This window comes from Psammomys obesus, unplaced genomic scaffold (assembly GCF_907164565.1).
Source record: "Psammomys obesus unplaced genomic scaffold, mPsaObe1.curated_primary_1811, whole genome shotgun sequence".
NCBI classification, from domain to species: domain Eukaryota; kingdom Metazoa; phylum Chordata; class Mammalia; order Rodentia; family Muridae; genus Psammomys; species Psammomys obesus.
In genome coordinates this window covers 4,294,096-4,315,183 of record NW_026596440.1, presented here as the reverse complement: position 1 = coordinate 4,315,183, position 21,088 = coordinate 4,294,096, and the positions used below count along the sequence as shown (strand labels likewise).

Sequence of the window (21,088 nt, the reverse complement as noted above, 5' to 3'; positions counted from 1 at the left end):
CAGACAGAAACGCTCCCTTTAAAGTTAGAGTCTCGGCTCTGTGTATCTGACTCTGCTGCCTGGGAGCCAGGAACCCACAGTCATGGGGCAGTCATAGGTTTCCTGGTCCACTCTCTTTATGTCACCTAGGGGATCATTTGTCACAGGGCTAATGAGAGAAAACAACAAGGTCACCAAAAGTGAGCTACCAAAGACAGGTGAAAAGGGGCAGGAAATACCAGCCTTTGGAAAGAGACTTTGAGGAAAGACTTGGTGAGGCCACTTATGGAACATGGGGATGATCTCTTTTGGAAGTTAATACAAGGCAAAGGCTTACCGGGGTCGAATCCCAGGACTTACAGGCTTCAGGAATACCACCCCTGCTGTTTTATGGGACCATATAGAGAGTCGCTCAGGGAGAACACTGCACAAATGCCATCAGTAGAGTCCTCACGCCGCAACTTAGCGCTCACCACCCTCCTGAGTAAAAGGCAAAAAAGTAGCCTGCCCAGAAGCCACCTGAGGGCCTATGAGACATCTAAACAAGATTCTGCTGCTAAGGCGCAGGCAGGAGCTCACTGCTGGCCTCTGCGGGACCCTACACCAAGACCAGTCAGCCCCATCGCATCAATATGTGGTTCTCCCCTACCCAAGAGCCAGCTGCACATGGGACATCTGGGTACTCCTTCTCTAAGGGCCAGTTGCACGTGAAACTCCAATTTGTCCTCCAAAGTGCTGCACTAATCCTAATGTGCATTTTCCCCGAGGATGATGGAATTGGCTGACCGCTCTGGCCGTGAAGACCCATTCATATTGAGTGGAACTCTTCTGGTCCCAGAAAGCATAACCCTCAGAGGGACCACCTGTGTGCATCCAGCATCACTTGAACCCAGGACTACACAGATCTTGCCTCTTTTCCTGACAGCTGGATTGACTAATCCAGTCTTGGGAGACTCCTTCCCTTATATAAGTCAGAGGACTTATGGTCAGCTCTGAGAGCCCAGCACCTGAGAAAGCTGAGTTCTACATTAATTATGCGCCTTTGTCTGCCTTTTTTCCTCCTCATTCCCAGCACAGCCCCACTATCACCCCTGCCCTGAAAGACGACAGTCACGCCTATTCTTACCACAAGTCCCTAGAACAATTTGCTTTGTTTTTATTCGAATGCCATCTGAAGCCACTAATTGCAGAAATAAAATATTAGGTGGGGAGGAACATTTCCTATGTGTTTGCCCAGTTAACTTCTCTTATCAGGGACACTCATTAAAATTAATAGCAGTTAGTGTTCGTAAAAGTGGTTTTGAATTTCATGAGTTGCTTTCTCACCTTTAAGCCTCCCACTTCATCAAAACATCATGTGCTGAGGCTTATGAGCTAGGGAGAGGGCCTTGACAGGGAAGAGGTCTCCAAGAAAACTACCCTTAAATCTCTTGATAATATATGCATGTGCTTATGTATATGCACTCGGGTGCGCACACTGTTCTGCGCAGCTTTCTATCTTTGATTACCATCTACCTGTAAGTTGAATTGTGAATTTAATTGGAACCTTTGCTGAAAGCCATGCTCTCCTCCAGGTGGCAAAAGGCTGTAAGTTCAGGGGAGTAATAATGACACTTGCACCAGCAACCTGAGCTTCCTTACCATTTGAACCTCATCTCTCAGAAAGTCTGTTCTTCACACACAAGCTCCTCCTGGAAGCCATCTCCATGGAGAGAGCATTGCCTTTGTCTGCCCCGTCTGCTCAGTAGAAAGCGAGTTCATCGAGTTAATTAGCTGTGAGAAGCAAAAGGTGGACAAGGAAGGATGGAAACACACTTGCTGCCTCTCCCCTTCCAAATATGTCCTCTTCTTCCTCTCACTGAACAAATGCTTTTCAAACTATGGCCCTTTTAAGCCTTAGGTTGTTTAATGAGTGTGCAGTAAGGACACATAGCTAAGGTAAGCTCTAATTATCTGTGGCTGCCTTAGAGTGTGTGAAGAAGCACATGAGCTCATTCCTGGGAACTGAGAAGGTCTGTGCAGAGAAGAGGTGGGAGGATGCCTACTGAGAAAGCCTAGAGTTGGGGTAACCAGACGGGATGTAAGTGAGGAAGGCAAAGCTTTATATTGTACAAGCTACTATTTCTATTAGTCCCAACACCAAGTCCTGCTCCCAGGGAAAGAGGCAGGACTTGAAGCAGGATCCCTGAAGCAGGAGCAGCCTTCAGAGCTGTCTCCAAATCTACCTCTCCATAGCCTGCAGGTGATGATCACACAGGACTTCTGCAGCTGTTGGTCCACAAAGAGCCCCAGCACAAGGGTGTATTTTAGGACCCTCAGATGCAAGCAGGAGTAGTGAGGGCATGAACAGGAGAAGGATGCCAAGACTGGGTGGGGACTGGAGTCTTAGGCTTGAGTCTGTGAGCAGGTGGTTGGGTCACCTGGATGCCCCTGGGTGAGGCAGGTGTGTGGCCTGTGGTGTACTTGGGGTGATATTTGGGTGCTGGGTACAACATAGTTTGTGAAGGGAGACATCCCAGTGAGGACACTGCAAGAAGTGAACAGAGCTCAGGGAAGGGCAGAGCAGGGTCGGACAGAAAGAGTTAACAAGAACATCAAGCGCTGTGGGGACTTGTGACTGGTAGTCTTATCAAGTCCTCACAACTGGGGCAGCTGTCATTGACAGTCAGCCTCCCCTACCCTGCTCCCTCAACACAGAACTTGTATTGCCTCTTCAGAGGATAATATTCTCTGAACAAATCTGATATCTTCCTGTAGATGTGCAGGGGAGCAAGAGTCATCAGACAGCCATCACCCAGTTAGTGCTGGGCATTTGCATGGGCTGTGCTGACAGCATTAACTGTTGATCTGACACAGCCTAGAATCACCTAGGAAGAAGCTTCTAACAAAGAACTTGTTGGCCTGTGGGTATGTCTGTGGGGGCTCTTATTTGTTATTGATACAGGAAGCCCCCCCCCATTGTGGGCAGCACCATTCCCTAGGCAGGGGGAGTATAAGAGAGGAGAAAGCTGGCTGAGAACAAGCAAGGATGAATTTTTCTCTCTGCTCATAATTGTAGATATAATGTGACAAGCTGCCTTAGTGACTTCCCAGAAATGATGGACCATGACTTGTAATTGTAAGCCAAATAAACCCTTTCCTCCTTGTATTGCTTTTTGTCAGAGTTTGCCACAGAAATGAAACTAGGGCTACAGCACAGCAGAACCTCACAAGGACCTAAAACCCTAGTCATCACGCCTTCGTGCAGGCTACAGCTAAACTCAGGGTCGGCAGTGTAAGAGCCTATGTCCCAAACAGCACCTCACCCCACTTCACCCCACTGGAAGGCAGCAGATGGCCAGACTGCGGGTCTTGATGAAAACCTTGTGTCCACATCTGTCACTTTGATTGTGTCATACTGCTTTTCAACTCTTCTCTCTCTGAACACTTAAAAATACACTCTGTTCATGACCCAATGCATCTATCCATACTTGCCACATATATTTCTTGTCAGCACCAAACATGAAGGCATGGTGGTAGGAACAGCAAGTAATCGGTCAGCTTGTTTTCATAGTGAGGAAACAGGAAGAGATAAATTCTGAGGCTTAGCGCTCCTTCTCATCCCCTTCTTCATTCAGTTGTGAACCCCAGCCCTTGGAACGGTGACATCCACACTCGCATTCAGGGTGTGTCCCCCTCATCAGTTATACCTCTCTAGAAACACCCTCACAGGCATCCCTAAGGACTTGCCCCCAGGTGGTTCCAGTGAAGATTAAACAGCAGGGTACCCAGGAGTTAGTCAGCTCCAAACTAACACTGTAGAGTGTAGTGACTCTGAAATCTAAATGGCTACAGCACCCTTCGATTAAGACATGAGACCATTTGCTGTGAATGAGATGCAGGAACTGCCAGCAAATCAGTGCTCATGGAGAAAATTATAGTGTGGACCTGTGATGAGAAATGTAGTCTGAGGAACGGTCTTCATAGACAGAAAGAAGAGAGCTGGAACATTGAGGAGCTGGAACATCGAGGCAAAGGCAGGGTCACAGGCTTTCTGGAGCAGTGTTGGCCTACTCTTCAGCATACTAGGGGTGATCCTGCCCAGCGAAGCATCACAGTGACTTCTGTCTGCATCCCTAAAAGTCTTTCTCTTGGGAAAATTTAGTTAAGTGAATTTAGTTGTGTGTATCTCCGTTTTCCCCACTGGACAACAGTGCTCTAAGGCATGTATGGAAACAAAAGGTCTTGACAAACAAGTGTTTACTCGATACCTCTTATCAGCATTAGGGTTACTTGTCATGCTCTAAGAAATGTCCACAGGCTCACATACTGAATACTTGATCTTCAGCTGGTGCAGCTCTTTAGAAGTGACTGGGTTCTGAGGGCATCAATGTCATCAATAGATTAAGATATTGATTTGTTGACAGCTGGATGGGATATTAGAAGCTGGCCATTGGAAGTGTGCCTGTGAAGGAGATATATATTCATTACTTTCTATTGCTCTGATGAAACATTATGACCAAGGCAACTTATGTAAGGAAGGGTTTATTTGAACTTATGGTTCCAGGGGAACAAGTGTCCATTGTGGAGGGGAAACCTGACAGCAAGCTGCAGGGATGGCTGAAGGAGCAGGGAACTGAGGACTCACATCTTTAACCGCATGCAAGAAGCAGAGGGAGAGAACTAGAAATGGGGCCAGGGCTTTAGATTCCGGATGGCTGGCCCCAGCTCCATAATTCCTTCAGGAAGGATGCACTTCTTAAACCTCTCCAGACAGCACCACCAACTGTGACCAAGCATCTGAATGCTGTGTCTATGGAGGACATTCTCATACAAACCAGTGCAGGATACCCCCACCCCCAAATCTGGCCACCACATCCTTCCTAGCATTCACACTCTTTGGGCTTTTTGACTTTCTCAGCTTTCTCAGGCCCAAAGACATGGAGCCAACCCACCTAGACCGAGTGAAATATTTGAAATGGTGAACTTGCTTTCCTTGGTTATTTTGTCCAGATGATGGGAAACTGAGGAATGAGCTGCCAGAAATTGTAGGTAGAAATAGAGGATGCCCTGTCAGATTGTAAGTTAATGTTTCCACAGAGCATTTCCCAGCCTGTGTAAAGCACATAGTTAGACACTGATGATCCAAAAAGTATCCACTGTGCATCTTAGGGTAAGTGTGACTGGATTCCCTATTGTCCTTTGCAACTCTGTTGTTTATAGGTTTATAGATTCTTGTTTGAGTGTTCATGTTATTCATGTTTATTATCCTCATATTTATTTACTTTTTTTTCTTCAAGCACCTGTGAAATGCTGTGACCTTGGGAAGCAGTCTGTTTTTGTGCTTGTGAAATTGAGAATGAACTTTGATATGACCCTGAGATTTTAATTGGTAACAGTGTATCCATATGGATTCATCACTGGAAGTCATGTGCCCCCCTATTGCAAGATGGTAATAAAATGGAAACTGAGGCAGCAGTTATTGGAGTCTGTGGTGCTAAATTCCAATAAGTTTCAAAAAAATGAAGGTCTATTTAAAAGCCAAGCATACAATATATAGATCCACTAAATTATCTGGCTTTTGACATGGCATCAACAGAATCCCTTGTGTGAAGACAGAAAGAAGCAGAGCAGGGATGAGACCTCGGCAACCCTACACAGCAGCACATACTGATAAGCGTCTGGTAAGATCCTGGTGAGCAAGTAGCAGTGCTCATCAAGTGAGATTCAAACCCAGAACTCAGACATCTTGGCTGCTGTAGGGAGCTTCAAAGTCTAGTTGTGTTGCTTGTGGCAGTGAGGAAGTAGCAGCCGGAACTGCTGGCCTTCAAAGAAAAGAAGTCCCTCCATGTCTGTCACAGTTAGTGTAAGCAGGTAACCTGAAACAAACCTAGGGTCACCTGGGAAGAGAGAACTGTAGCTGAAGAACTGCCTCAGTCAGACTGGCCTGTGGCCATGTCTATGGGGCATTTTCTTGGTTGCTAATTAATGTAGGTGGGCCCAGCCCACAGTGAGCAGTGTCGTCCTTAGGCAGGTGTTCCTGGGCCAGTGAAGAACAAGAGCTGAGCTGGTCAGAGAGAGAGATGGAGGGAGGGAGAAAGAAAGGGAGGGAGGGAGAATGTAAAGGAGAGAGGGAGAAAAAGAGGGAGAGAAGGAGAAGGAGAGAGAGAAAAAGGGGAGAGAGAGAGAGAGAGCGAGCTCTCCCATAGGTTGCTTTCCTCCTGTGGTTTCTGCTTCAAGCTCCTGTCTTGAGCTCCTGCCCTGACTTCCCTTAATGATGAACTGTAACCTATAAGATAAAATAAACCCTTCCCTCCCCAGGTAGCTTTTAGTCATGGTGTTTTTCACAGGAACAAAAAGCATGCTAGGATAGTGCTCTTCTCTACTCAAATCTGCACCTAGACCCTAATCCTGACCCTAACCCTAGCCCTGACTATGACCTTGACCCTAACCCTAGCCTTGACTCCACCCATTTTCCTTGAGGGTCATTGCTTTATTCTTTCTGCTCCCTGTGTTAATCAGTTCTCTGGACTGTGACAAAACAGCTGAAATCCACTGACAAAGAAGAAAGGGTCATTTAGGCTCATAGTTTTAGAGCTTTTGGTTAATGGCCACATAGCCCATTAATCTGGGCATGCATTATGGCAGAGACCACAAGATGGAGAAACTTTTTCCTGTGGCCACTCATACACATCCAGAGGAAGAAGGAGTTGCTGCTCTACCCTCAAGGGCACTGCCCCACTGAGCCAAGGACTCACTGCCTGCCAATCACACCAGGCTGGGAACAAGGCTTTAACACATGAGCCTTGGGGAGCTGCCTCAGATCCAAACCATGACTGCCTCCCACCGTCTGAGCTGTCCTGTCACACAAGCAGGCAGTGCCCAATGATTTCTAGGCTCAGTGCAGTCCATGTTCTCCAGTCCTCTGACCCCAGAGCCTGCACAACAGCCTGCCACTTAATATTCCCCAAACCCTTTAAAGGCTGCTGTGTCCCCAGCACACACAGGTACATAGAACAAGGCCATTTTAGCTTCTCTTGGGAGGCTGCAATCAAGACTCCCTGGACTAAGATTTGAACCTGGTTATCCTAAATACATGCTCCTTTCTCTGCTCTTTTCACCTGTGCTGGAAATGGATTTTACCTTCAAAGCCATCTTGTCAGCCCTATTATAAGGAAAAATGTATTTGAAATATCTTGAATATGATTACATTTTTAAAATATCACTTGCAAATAAAACATAAATTATGCCAAAATGCTTGATTACTGCAGGGTTAGACCAGTAAGTCCATTGTAAAGAAAACAAAAGCAGACTGGGCAAGGCAGCACATGTCCTTAATTCCAGCATGAATGAGACAGAGGCAAGTGGATCTCTACCGTTCAAGGCCGCCTTGGTCTATACAGAGAGTTGCAGGCTAACTAGGGGCTATATCGTGAGAAACCTCCCCCCCCAGACTCCTCACCTCCCAAAAAAGGAGAAAAAAAAAAGAAGGTAAAAGCAGAGAGGATGAATATGGATATGTAAGTTAAACATCATGCTTTTTTCCTTTGACCATACATACAAACACAATCACTTCATTTGAATGGCTCCACCAAGCTGTTGACAAAAGGGCCCAGCTTCTTGGATAGATTTCTGGTTTCTGACTTCATTCACAAGAATTATTTCCCAAGGTACAGGACAAAGCATGCTAGGTTGAATACTACCTAAGCCTACTTCCTGATAGTCTGACCTCAACTAATGCATAGTCTGGGCATCATCTCTTTCTGTCCTCATGGGCATCACTGGCTGTTGCATACTCTAAATGAGACCTATGGATCAGAGTAGGCAAGTAGACAGCTGTCATGTTAGGGAGCATTAAGACCCAGTCTACGTAACCTGAGAAACTGTCTGTGAGCCCTAAGAGCTTCCTTCCAGTATGGATCCTGGTGACTACTCCTTTGTTTTGTTTTGTTTTGTTTTGTTTTCAGATAAGGTCTCCAGTAGCCCAGGCTGGCTTTGAACCCACGATATAGCTGAGGATGTCCTTGAAATTCTGATCCTAAAGCCTCCACCTCCAGAGTGCTAGGACTGCAGGTGTGCACCACCATGCCTTGTTTACTGAGTGAGTGCTGGGGTCCATTGCTTTCTGCGTGCTTACCAAGTACCTCAATGATCTGTATCTGTGGTCACTTTGAATTTCATGAGGAAGAGAAGCAGACAGGTAAGAATGAGAAACTTCTCTGTGTGCTACTGGTGTGACTCAGTGGAGCAGCAGAGCCCCTGCAGGAGCTGGACTGGGCAGGAGAGACCATGGTAGGATGTCTTGAATGCCATCCTCCCTTACAAGGTCCTGGAGTTCTGATAAATGCTCCCTGCTCAGCAGTACAACCTCAGAGGACCTTTCTTGCAGTTCTGCAGAACAATGCCAAAGCATAGGGCTGTGCATAAGAGACGCACTCTTGGCACAAAGAGATGTTCAGGCTCCATCTCAGATCAAACACGCTCCAGGAGACTGACTCCAGAAGCTCTTTAAGGTTCCATCAACACCCAGGGGGATTTAGGGCCAGTATACTTCCCTGCTCTGGTAGGTCCTTTCCACAGGCTTCCTAACCTCAATGAACAGCTTCCAGACTAAGGGTGACGGTCCACACTGCTCCTACCAACCTGTAGCCCCGGGCAGCAGGGAGGTCTTCTTCCTGCCAGATCCTGGAGTACCGTGCATTGTGCCCAGTCTTAACAGTGTCTGAAAGGTAGAAGACAGGGCTGTGCAACTAATGCATCAGTATATGAATCCTCTAGAAGGTGCCAAATTTAAGAGGACAGTCTCGATTAAATGTAGCTCCTTAGAGGGTCTGTGTCCTGGCCACGTGTGCTTTTCTACCCACAGCATTGCTTTACCTTACCCCATCCTTCACAGCCGGCCCCACAGAAACAGCAAGAAATGTCAAATGAGGCTCCCTTGCCACAAGTCTCAAGCCTGGGCCCTCCCTTCCTCCATTTCCCTGCCTTGGAGACATTCTCAAGGAGCCAGCTGGGCCTTGGTTCCTCCTGTTTATGTCTGGGCCCATTATCAGAGAGGGTGTTTTAGTTGAAGGGTTGAGTATCACATAATCATTATAACACAAACTGTTTTCCCACTGTGTGACAGTCAGTGAGAAGGGACCTGGACCTGCCACCCACTCCTATTTAAACAAACCAATGTCACTCTGGAGGCCAGAGGGAGCCTGCTCTGCCACCCTCCCCCACTGATATTTGGCTAAGCTGTCAGGCTTGGCCTCCCTGATGGCTGTTGGGGAGCAGCAGGGGGTCCACTGTTCTCTTGGGGCCTGTGAGCACCGCCATGGTGCAGTTCCCCAGGATGAGGAGGATTAAGGAGAGGTCCTGGTGGCTGTCACCACTCCCTCAGACCTTCCACTGAGTCTAACCAAGAAAGACTACCAAGTATAGCTTTCCACAGGTTTGAGCTGACCTCCAAGGGGAGACCTGCACACCCACACCAAGGCCTTCTGGCGTGGAATGGAAGGCCGCATCTTCCTGGATTCTAGTAAATCCTGAGAATCCTCTCCCCACCCTTGGGGGGGGGTGTGATACACAGTCTCTGAAGTCACTGGAACCTGAGCTAGTCACCATGAGGCCCCCAAAGGAAGGCACTGCAAATGAAAGGTAAAACGTTTGCGGCTCAGAACTCCCAGAGAGAATAGCAGGAAAGCACCCGACGATCTGGCGTGCTCTCTGGCGCCCCCGTCCTGACCAACACCTTTTACAGGGAGGCCTCCTACTGGGAACCTAGGGAGGAGCAAGAGAGGAGCGCTGCGTATTTCCGGGTGACTAACTCGTGTGGGGCCAGAGGCTCCCCTATTTCTTTGGATAAGCGCCTAAGAAATTCCGAAGACCCACGCCTGCAGGCAACGGGGCGGGTCACCAGCCGCGCACTCCTGCCCTCTCTCAGATCCTGGAGTATGGGGCCAGAGGCGCAGGAGGGGCTCCACGGGTGCTCTTCCCGTCGGGACTCCCGCCTTGGTCCAGCTGCCCGATGCTCCACCCGGGACCCCACACTCCGGCCCGGATCGAGCAGTGCTGGATTCCCATAGAGTATGGGAAAATCCAGTTCTGTTCAGAGCAGGACAGGGACCTGTGCGAGGAAGGAATCTAAGAAACGTCAAGGGGGTGGGGGTGAGGGGTGTCGGCTGTGGGCTGGAAGAAGTTCCAGCCGCGAGGAGCGGCTGCGGGCTTGGGGAGGCGGAGCGCCTTTTCTTGTCTTAGAGGCTCCAAGACCTCTTAAAACCAGAGGCGCTTTCGATTTGCCCAGCTCTCGCAAGGCGGCATCCTGACAGCTCTGTTTTTTGAGGAGCTCGATCTAGAGCGATCCGCCGTGCTGGACAGACCGGCTGCTTCCTGGGAACGAGGGGACTGAGAGCTGAGACCCAGGAGGGAGAACACGGGGCCGGAAGGGCTGCGGTCTTCGGTGGAAGGGGCCGGAGTAGCGCGGGAATAGAGGCCTCCCAGCGCAGCAGAGGGAAGACCAGAGCCTATGGTCCTGTGGCCGTGTGGCCATTGAGTCCTCAATGAAGTCTTCGAAGCCTTTTATTATATCTGTCTACCCCAAAGAAGATGAGTCCTGACATCAGGGCAGGCGGTGTCCCCCAGGACTTGAGTCCCTGACCGTTTCGCGGGGCTTGCAGGATGATTCTCTGGGTCCGATGGGGCCTTTCCCCTCCACGCCCACACTGCCCGGGTGCCCTCGGCCCTGCCCCACCACCCCGCCACTCCCTGCCACCACCACTCTTAAAGCCTTCAAAGTGTCTCTTGCTCTCTATAAGCCATCGCATCAGCTTCTGCGAACCTGCCTGCTGACTGTGCCCCTATAGAACTTCGGTGTGAAATTAAGGGCACTCATGGCCAAGGCTCTGTTCTGGAGGACAGGCGAATAGAAAGGGGCCCTGAGAAGTAAGCCATAGGATTCCTCAGGCTAGGATGGTTCTGGGGGCGGGTGTGAGGGGATGGAGAGCTTTGGACAGGACAAGTCCTGAAACCAACCGATTATAGTAGCTAGGTCAAATCCTGTGCTTGGGACAGATCCTGGGTATCATTTTCAGGGCGAGAAAGCACCTCAAAACACCCCACCCCAAGCCCTCCACACGCACAAAAGGCTCCCATAAATAAGGGTCCCTGCAGTGAAGTGTACAGAGTTGGGGAACAGCCTCAGCTCTAGGAAGCCTGCGTCCAGCCCAGGCCTTTAGCATGAGACTGTCCTGGTCAGTGCAGCCTGGTCTCTGGGATGGTGGATAGTACCAGGGCCTCCTTGCCAGCTTTCCTTGGGCGCTGCTGCTCAACATGAGTCCAGAGCCAGGATTTCGTCCCTTCTCTTGCCGCTTTCAGGGTCTGAGGGCTGCCCTCCTGTTCCCTTCTAATCTGATAACTAAACGCCTAATCAGTCCGAGCTTGGTGCCCCTCCTAGTTCGCCGCCCCACCCCCAGCTCTGGTTGAGTAGGGAACGGTGAGCTTGCACACGGGCTGGGAGAAAGTGCAGCGCCGCAGTCTCTTTCTTCCCCCCCCCCCCCGGTCTCCTCGGAATGGGCAAGATCTCAGAGGAAGACTCCGGATGGACCACCTCCTCCGGACACCTTCGGGTTAACAGGAGGAAGTCCCTTCCCTTGATCTTGCGAGGCTGAAACCCGGGCTTTGGGCACGCTGGGATCTCAGACCTGCGCGGCCCTGGCAGCCCAGCCCCACATCCTTTGATCGGCCTTATTCATTCCAGCTGCGCCCTATTTGTCTGTCATTTTCCCCCTTTCCTGCGGAATCATTATTTATGGCAGAAAAATAAAAGGTGCTCCCTGGAAAGAACCGAGGCAAGGAGTAAATTTCTGAGAAACAAGAGAGTGAATGTGTTTCCTTTTAAAGGTCACCAAAAAGGGGAGGAGAGGGAAGGGGAGAGGGGAGGGAGAGGGTCAGATCAGTGCTTCCTGGAACTCATTACGGGAGAGCATTAACTAATCACCAGATCAGAGCCAGGAAAAAACAAATATTTTAAAAATAACCAAAGGTAATTATAACCCTGTTGTTGACACTAACGATTAATAATTGATCAGGAGTTACACACAATAAATTGTCAATTTATCTCCCCATAAAAAATGCTTGCTAGTGTAGCTGGGCTTCCTCCCCTGGGCATGTCCTGAGAAGATCGGCTCTGTGCATACATGCTGCTTGGATCCTCACAGTCAATCCTTGAAGAATATTAGACTTAACTTCTTTCCAGCTCCAAATAGAACTAGATGATGCTGGAGCAGCTTTTGAAAGCCTTTTCCTTAAGAGCTCAGGGCCAGATTTAAACAAATAAGCATTCTTCCTCCTCCTCCTACCTGGGATTGCAAGAGAACAAACAGGGCATTTCATAACTATTTTAACTGTATTATAAGTATTGTATTCCTAAATAATGTCTTCATTTTTCTTAGAAAAGACAGCACTCTGTGCCCACACCAGAAAATGAGAGCCAGTTCTCTACTGGGAGTTTGGAGGGGTCGGAGGTGCTCAGAGAGACTGTTTGCAAAAAAGTACTAGTGGAGGCACATAGAAAAACCTACAAATGCTGGCGTTTGACCCTGACAAGTGGGGTTAGCTGAGTTTCTCCTTCATTTAGCAGAGGCTGTAGTCAGAAGCAGGCAGTGGGCTGGGAGCGTTTCCATAATAACCAATAGGATGGGGGAAATTATATTGTCATAGATTAATTCTCCTTAAAATAAGCCTTTAAAATATTGGTAGGGATTTGTCACTTGCATAAAGGTTTGAGACTACATCAAAGGGCCATGTCCCCCTGGGATCTGTGGAAATTTAAATGACATTAACAGAACACTCACAAGGGGCAGACAGCTTGTGTGTTGTTTCCAAGATCCACTTTGGGTTAACATCCTTAAAATACACGAAGTGCTATTTTCATAAAAACTATTTTGAAGCGTGTATACTATATCTATAGATTTAATTTGGGGTCTAAGTGGGTATCTTCTTGGGATCTTGATGGACTAGTTAACTAAAAAATTTAAATGATGACAATCACTCTAAGTGTGTGGCTAGCTGGAGTGAACTTTGTAACAATTCCGTGTATCCAAAATTAAAAAGGCTTGTCTGACTCTCTTGATTGGTTTGAGGTGATTTTTTTTTTTCAAACTGATGTCCGTAAAACTGCTCCTTCTTGGTGCTAATTTAGTGTTTCAAAAGGGTAGGCTTTATTTTTAGCCTCCTTCGTAAATATTTCAACGTCTGTACTGTACTTGACCCTAGAGGGCACGGGGCTTTGGTGCCACCCAGTAAGTCTGGACCAGTTGGGAACTTGAGGAGTCTCTACACACCTCTGCATACCTCCCTCCCTCAGCAGCCCTAACCTTTCCCCCACCCCCAAAAGGAGCACAGCCCGCAGCCCGCAAGGAGAGGTTCACCCCAAGCTCTCCTAGGCCGCTGGTTGTCCCTGCCCGCCACTCTCACTCTGTTCCTGCCCCTCCCGACTCTCAGACAAAGGTGGATGAAGTCCTTTTCAAGTTTCAAAGGCAGTTGCTGGGCAGCTTTGCTGAGACAATAACTCTTTTATTGGGAACAAATGTTGACATTTGACGGGCGCAAGAGGCAGCACCCGAGCCGGCAGCCGGCGAGCGTCCCCGGTGTTCTCGGTGCTCTCGGCAGGGCCCGGACCCCAGGGCCCACCTGAGATTAAAGTGCAAATTCTGATAAATCAGCGCTAATGGAACCCGGCTTGTGGAGGGCAGAAGGGCTCTGGCAGCCTGACGGCGCGGGCGGGCGGGCGCAGGGCTCAGCAACCGCCCGGCTCAGCAACCGCCCAGGCTTGCAGGCAGTTGGCAACCCAGTGTAGCTGCCCTGCCGGAACTTAGTGGGTCTGTGCGGCTCCTTTCTCCAAGGAGGTCATTCCCTGTCTCTGTCTCTTCCTCCCTCTCTCTCATAAATCACTCTACATTTCTAAAAATGTCCCCCTAAACACACCTGCAATTTTCTGTTCTTAGTGCCTATTTAAAAATCAAGTTCTCCAGTAAGGTATATAGTCAGGACTCCAGGGAGGTGGTTAAGCTATGGAAATCTCTGATTATTGTTGGGCATATAAACATCAAAGCAGCTTCATTAGCTTTGGCTAATCTCCTGAGGCCTCTGAATTGTCACCAAGAGAAACACTCCAGTCCTCTAGAAAGGGGGTGGTGTTGGGTGGAGGCTTGTGCTTCAAAATGGACCCAGGTTGTAAGCCCAGGTAAGAAAGCCTCCCCTGCTCCAGGAGAGGCCGCTTTGGCCTCTATACCAGCTTTCTAATTCTAGGCACATACAGGAAGGATGTTTTGGGTTTGAGCTTTTCCCAGTCACACTGTAGCCAAACTTCTGCCTTACATGATGACTCTTCACTAGAATTATCTTGAGCATTTAAATAGTGTTCACTTTCATATTTCCCCTAAAATTTTCAAAATACTCCATTACACAGGACAGAGATACCGTCGCCATCCAGCCCTTTCAGTTCCCTGCTGATTTATGAAACATGGCTGACATCAATAAAGAAAGGTCGTTTGTTACTGCTGTACTGTAAAATGGATTTGAAAGGAAAGATGGTTATCTCTGGAAATTCCAAGAAACTGAAACAAACAAACAAAAAGACAACCCAAGTACCCTCTGGCTCCCCATTCTTGGAATCTTTCAGAGTAGCAAGGGTTCCTGCTTTATAATTAACAATAATCCTTCCTTTTGGCCCCCAAGAGCTCAGCTAGAAACATCTCCATTTCCATCTCTAGGGAGGCTGGGAGGAGAAAAAGATATCTCTTACCCAGAAACTGACTTTAGGTCTGAACTCTGAATTCCTGTGCATTTCTATCCAATCCCCAAGCAGCCTTCATTTCACCCTCCAGAGGCACTGACTTCGTTCCTGCCCAGGCCAGCCTGCCGGGGGCTTTGCTTCAAGTACCTAAGATGACTTTCCAATACCCTTTCTAACAAGACCCCAGCAAGAGACCACTAATTTCTATGGCACAAAAGCCACTGGAGAGAGATCCTTTTGTCAATATCAACTGGCCTAGCAATTTCCCATCCTCGGCCACATCAGCCTATCGAAGCTGGCAGATGTTTAGACAAGATTTTATAAATCGTTCAATCTCAGTCCATAATGAACCCCAACTGACCATTCCAGAGCAGCCCAAAGCACCAGAGACCTCCCCCGCTGGGCTCCAATAACGCTCCCCCGCTGCACTGTTATTAATCATGGGATGAAATAGGTGAGCCTCTTGAAAAATAAGTGTATGATTGATTAAAGGGCAATCTAAGGAACCATTATTCTTGCTTTATAAACGTAAGTTATATTCACTCAATTTATCTTTGCAGAGGAAATAAATGATTGTTCATTTCTTCACAGAGATTTTATTATATGGGTATCTACATAATTTGAGAAAGCTGAAGTGACAGAGTGGTTGCTTTTATGATACTAATCAAAGGGGCTGGGTTATTTGGCTGCAAATTCCAGGCTGGTCCTGTAATTAGGAGGTGAGTAGACAATAAAGAGACAATGTCTGAGGATGTTTAAACTTTTCTTTTCCCTGAGGGTAAGGGTAGCAGAGTTCCATAGTAAAGAATCTACTTCCCGCCCCCTCCTGTTAATGGGAACTAAGCAGAAAAGAAAAGCAAGGCAAGGAAAAAGTCCTTCAATAAATGTGCATCGTCTAAGTCAATTGCAATATTTCAGGCTTAAGAAGACAACTGTTTCCATCAGTAATTTCTGGTGGAAGGGCACTCTCCAGTATCAGTGGGAGGACCCTTCTCCAGCACCACAAAAGAAGATAAAATGCAGAAAGAGGTGGCATATCCTTTTATTTTTTCCATGTTTTAGAAATTTACACAAAGAAGGGATTTGCATATTCAGAGAACAAAAAATCGGAATTATTTTCTTGCAAGGCATTTGTATGTAAATAAACTAGAACCATAGGTATCTCCCTGTTGCACATTTATAGATCCCTCTCTTCGGTCTGCAATTTTCAAATAAGCTCAAAAGAGGAGTTTATTTCACTAGGCTCTTCATTTAAAAGGTGATCTAGGATCGCCTTGGGTCAGGGGGCCAGGGCCACCACCAGAGCACCTACCCAAGTCACTCTCCAGGAAAAATCAGCCCTCAACACCATTTTCTTGTAGGCTAGTCTGTTTTTATTTACAGTTTTAGATATAAATTAGTAGAGAATTCATGTTAAACAACCAACAGAGATTGTATAACCAGCAATGCTCAAATAAAAACCAGGCAGAATTTATTTACAAAAGTTTTAGATTTCATTGCAATACAACTTGCATAAATTACTAGAAGCTTTATATCATTATAAAAATAAATATCAAATTTGTTTCCACTTCTGAAGGACTCAAGTTCTTCAATCACGTTAGTTCTACGTGTACATATTTTTTTTACAAATAAATTTTACAGCAAGTCCTATCACATCTATAGAATATATACCGTGGCAATGAAGTGATCAAGATATCCTGAGAAAAAAGATTGTTTCCAAAAGTCACACAAATATGGGGAAGCTATACTATGCCAACAAGTTCACGTATGCCCAACAACACGTGTCCAGTCCTTAGAGTCTGTAGGTCGGCAGTGCGGTGTGCATTCTCTTTTACAGTGGCACAAAATGTGGTCCAGATTTCCACATCTCGGTTTGTATCTGTGTACTTATGCGCCTGGGAAGGAAGAATGGCCTCCTGACTTTTTTTTTCCCAAAGCAATTGTGACACCTACCTGTGGACCAAGGAAAAGACCAAATCATCCCAAATTCTTCAGTTCCACACCTACACAATATAACACACAAGCTTGTGTCTACTGGCTCTGCCTGTTTGCCTTCTTCAGGGTCTAGGACTAGTATAGCTTCTAGTTGTAATGTTCATTTTTGTATCCGCTCTGGACTAAAAAACCTACAAAGTCCAGTGTGATAATGGACATCAAGACTCAGGCCCCATGAAAGAGCAACCCTGCTGGTGTCTCTTTAATCTTATTCTGAAAACACTATCCACTGCAAATTTTAATCCGCAGGTTTCTGCACAACTCACTCATCAAACATTTCCTTTACAGGTCTAAAACAGGTCGGAATGACATTGAGGTGGCTAGAGCTTTTAAACTGTCATCAAGCGACAGCAGCAGTGGTAAGATACACGACATATATTTGGGGATATATGTGTATGTGTGTGTGTGTTCCTATTAAAGAAGGGATTCTCCAAAACAGAACTTGAGCAGAAAAGGAAAATTTAAAAATCTACGAAATAGAAGGCAAAGAGGCCAGAAGGAAGCCAGACTCTATTCTCCAACCCATGACAAGCAAAACCACACCACACTGTTCAGGACAACAGCTTAGGGCTGGGTAGGCAGAGGGAACCCACTTACTTGCACTGCTGAGCTTGGCCCTCCTATAGGTAGGGCTGGACGCCTGCTCCAACAACCGCACAGCCCTCACTGGCATCTGTCAGGGGAGGCGCAGTCAGTGAGGACCCGCAGCAACCCAGCAGCTAAGCACCTACCAGCCTTATCCTGCCTGGGACGCAGGCCCAGGGAATCTAAGATCCACGTTTCTTAGGCTCCCTGCTCCTTCCTTTCTTCCTCCCCTTGAGCCCCTGTCTCAGGGATGTTCAATTAGGAACAATGGAGGCAGTGTAAGAAAATTAGGCCTCTGAGAGTTCCTGAGAACCTGCACTTTTCTCGAGCCAAAGGCAGAAAGAATCCTGCTAAGCTCGGCTTTTAACGGAGGGAAGATTGCACCCAGCAGGGAGGCAAGCGCAGTTTGCATTTCTGGCCAGAAAGTTTGCCAAAACAAAACATTTAAGATGGTAATATTAACAGTAAATTAAATAAAGAGTGGATAAAGCAGGTTAGATCTAAAAAGAGGGCTCGCCCATTTTGCCTTCGCCCTCAACTCTCCTCCTTATACTGGCCTCCTTAATTCTGGGTCTGACATGACAAGAGGCTAAGTTTGTCCAAAGGTCTCACACTCCCGGCGCCCTTTCCCAGATTTCTAGCTAGCTCTGACTCACCAGGGTTCCTCCCCGAGGGCCTCAGGCAGCCTACCTTTTTTGGGCTCGTAGCCGCCGCCGGGAGGCCTGTAGTGGGACTCGAGCGGGTGCGAGCCCGCCTTGCCCGCGTCGCTGGCCGCCTTGGGCGCGGCGTGCAGCGTCTCGCCTGGTGCGGAGGCCGCGGCGTTGTACCGCAGGAGGCCCTGGCCTTGCAGCGCCGCGTTCAAGTTCCCGTAGTTTGTGTAGTTGCCATAGAAAGGCGACGTGTAGTAGAGGTGGCGGCCCAGCAGCGGCGAGGCGGAGTAGGGCGAGCCTCCCGGAGGGGCCCCGGAGGAGGCAGGCGCGGCGGCAGCGGGCAGCCCCGGAGGCCCACACCCCGGGCCCAAGCTTGGTTGCTTGAGGTCCGACGTGGCTATCTCGGCCAGCGACCACAGCTTGGGCTTGCTGGCGGGCGGCGGCGCTCCAGGCGACGTCCGGCTGCCTAGGGGCACCTTGCCACCGCTGCCACCGCGAGGCGCGTTTTCGGGCGCCGGGCTCAGCAGCGGAGCCTCCAGGCCCGTGAGGGGCGAGGAAGTCACGGGCTTGGGTTGCGCCAGGTCCCGCTCGCACTCGTCTTCCTCCTCCTCCTCGTCCTCCTCCTCCAGGTCCTCAAACTTGTCCTTACACTCCGAGCCCGATTCGCACAAGGGATCCCCGGCGCGGCAAGGCATTTTCTCCCCATCTGACTCCGCCGAGCACGAGTGGTCCGTGAGTGAGTCAACGTGCAGACTGATCCCTGCGGGGACACGTGGACGGTGGGCGGAAAGCTGGCCGGCACGGGCACCCGCAGTCCCACCCGCCCGACGTTCAGAACCGAGCCTCCCCGCGACCCCGCACCTTGCCCCAACGCAGCGTTAAGCGCAGCCCAGCACCTCCGCGGGCCCCCCAAGCCAATCCCGCGGGGCCCAGAACGAAGCCCTTTAGCTGCTTTTCTAAGCCCGGGCTGGAGAGTGCCCAGCGTTCGCCCCAGTCCCGGCCCGCCTGGGAAGAAAGCTCCGGAGCCCTCGCATCACCACCCACTGCCCCGCTCACCTTCGTCCTCTGCAGAGGTCTCCGTGCCGTCCTGAGCTTTGTCCGGACTCTCCTCCTTGCCCCTAGAAGCGTCTCCTTCGTCCTCGTCCTCGTCCTCGCTTTTGTTCCTCGGGGCCCAGGTCATCTTGTTCTCCTTCTTGAGGCGCCTGCGCGCGTTGGCGAACCAGGTGGAGACCTGCGTGAGGGTCATCTTGGTGATGATGGCCAGCATGATCTTTTCTCCCTTGGTGGGGTACGGGTTCTTGCGGTGTTCGTTGAGCCAGGCTTTCAGGGTGGCGGTGGCGTCCCGCGTGGCGTTCTTGCGGTACGCGGGGTCATTGAGCTGGTACGGGTAGGCCGCGCTGCCATATGGGTGGTAGCTAATGGCGCCAGTCATTCCGGTGGTGTGCGTGTCGTATGGCGAGCCCTGGAACCCACAACAACCTGTGAGTGGAGGGCGCGTGGGTCCCTCAGGCGTCACCCCCAAGGCGACCCTCAATCGGCCCCTGCTGCCTTTCCTGCTAGGCATCTCTTGGGCTGGAAACCCCTTTCTTTAGCCAGAGAGCCAGAGAAACACAGGGCTAGCTGTTGGAAACAAAACCGCTTTTTGATTCTAGAATTTTGTTTTTAACTATCTCACTTTTTTTTTTTTTTTTTTTTTTTTACAGAGGTTTCCGAGCAGAGCGAACAATGTCTGCAAATATATTCCTGAAGAGCCCCGCTCTTCTGCAAGCAGTTTCTTTATGTTTAAATTTCACCCGGAGGAGGCTTCCCGCTCTGCCCCCCCTTCCCTCCTTTATATAGTTAAAAAGAAGAAGAAGAAAAAGAAGAAGAAGAAGAAGAAGAAGAAGAAGAAGAAGAAGAAGAAGAAAAACAAAAACAAAAACAACAACAACAACAACAAAAAAACAAACTTCGGAACCCCACTCCGCTATTCACCCTCCGAAGCAGAGTAAATCCAATTTGCAACTCAGAAGCCAGTCAGCGTTTCCAATTCTTCAACTACGTAGTAATTAGCATTTTAATTCACCCTTTAACGTTTAAACACGAGCTGTTAGAAACCTCCCAAGGCCCGATTTCTACCCAAGGAATTGCACCTAGGGCAGGCCTCCTCCCCTTGTCCTCACACGCCCTAAAACTCCTAGACCCTCTTTGGCGGGGGCCAGTCCTGAGAACTCAATAGATGCTTAGGTCTCTGGCGCTGGAGCCCGTAGGCCAAGCACGAACTCTGGCAAAACTTAGCGGGGCTGCAAACCCGCAAACGCGTTTTTCGAACGCTGGGTCTGAGAAACACAGAAAGACCAAGACTAGAGATCTTGGGCCTCTGTCTAAGGGCGGCAGCCAGAGGCTCGGTGCCCTCCCCCAACTCGGTGACCCCCTCCGCCACTAGCCGGCCGAGAAACCCGAGCCGTGCGGCACTGGCCCCGGAGGCCTGGGCAGCGGGGGCCCTCGGCCTGGAACCGTGCAGGAGAGCCGCGGGCCGGTTCGGTAGCCCAGGCAATCTGCAGGCGCGCGCTGGAGACGGCTTTTGGCCCCGGCACGGGTGGAGCAGCACCTCGCGCGAGCGTAAGGGGAACCAGCCCGCGACCGCCGCGGGTCGCCGGGCCCCTTGTTTCCCGCGGCCCCGGGCGCCTGGTGACTCCAGAGCCGCCGCCCGCACCTCGTTCCCAACGCCCCGCTCAACCCAGCCGGGGCCCGGCTCTCCCGGCCCCCACCCCGAAGCGGTTACCATGTAGGACGGGAAGCCGGCGGCGGCCGCGGCGGCGGCGTCCGCGGAGTACTGCAGCGGGCTGCCGAAGCCGGTGGCCGCCTGCGCGGTGAAGGCCGCCGAGCCGGGGTACGGGCTGAACGCGGAGCCCGACGCCGAGCGCGCCAGCTCCTCGCTGCGCGGGGCCGCCAGCGCGGACGCGCCGTACGCGGGGCACGAGTAGAGCGCCAGCGAGCCGGGCGCTTGGTACAGGTAGCCCTGCGGGTAGGACATGGTGGGCGCGGGGCGCGGGGCCCGCGTCACGCAGAGCAGCGGGCAGCGCGGGCGGCGCCCTCCATCCACGCCCGGCCGGGGCGCACCGGGGCCGCGGGCCGGGGC

At 49.9% G+C, this 21,088-nt stretch overlaps 1 protein-coding gene across 1 annotated transcript; it reads right to left on the bottom strand.

The window, feature by feature from the left end:
• Positions 1 to 16,625: 16,625 nt before the first annotated feature.
• Irx2 (iroquois homeobox 2) lies at positions 16,626 to 20,985 on the bottom strand. Its single transcript, XM_055598000.1, has 5 exons — positions 20,732 to 20,985; positions 19,024 to 19,429; positions 18,008 to 18,727; positions 17,330 to 17,405; positions 16,626 to 16,690 (listed from the first exon to the last, which is right to left on the bottom strand). Exons 1-4 carry the CDS (start codon positions 20,981 to 20,983, stop codon positions 17,353 to 17,355), a joined length of 1,431 nt encoding a protein of 476 aa, XP_055453975.1. The 5' UTR covers positions 20,984 to 20,985; the 3' UTR covers positions 16,626 to 16,690; positions 17,330 to 17,352.
• Positions 20,986 to 21,088: the final 103 nt, after the last annotated feature.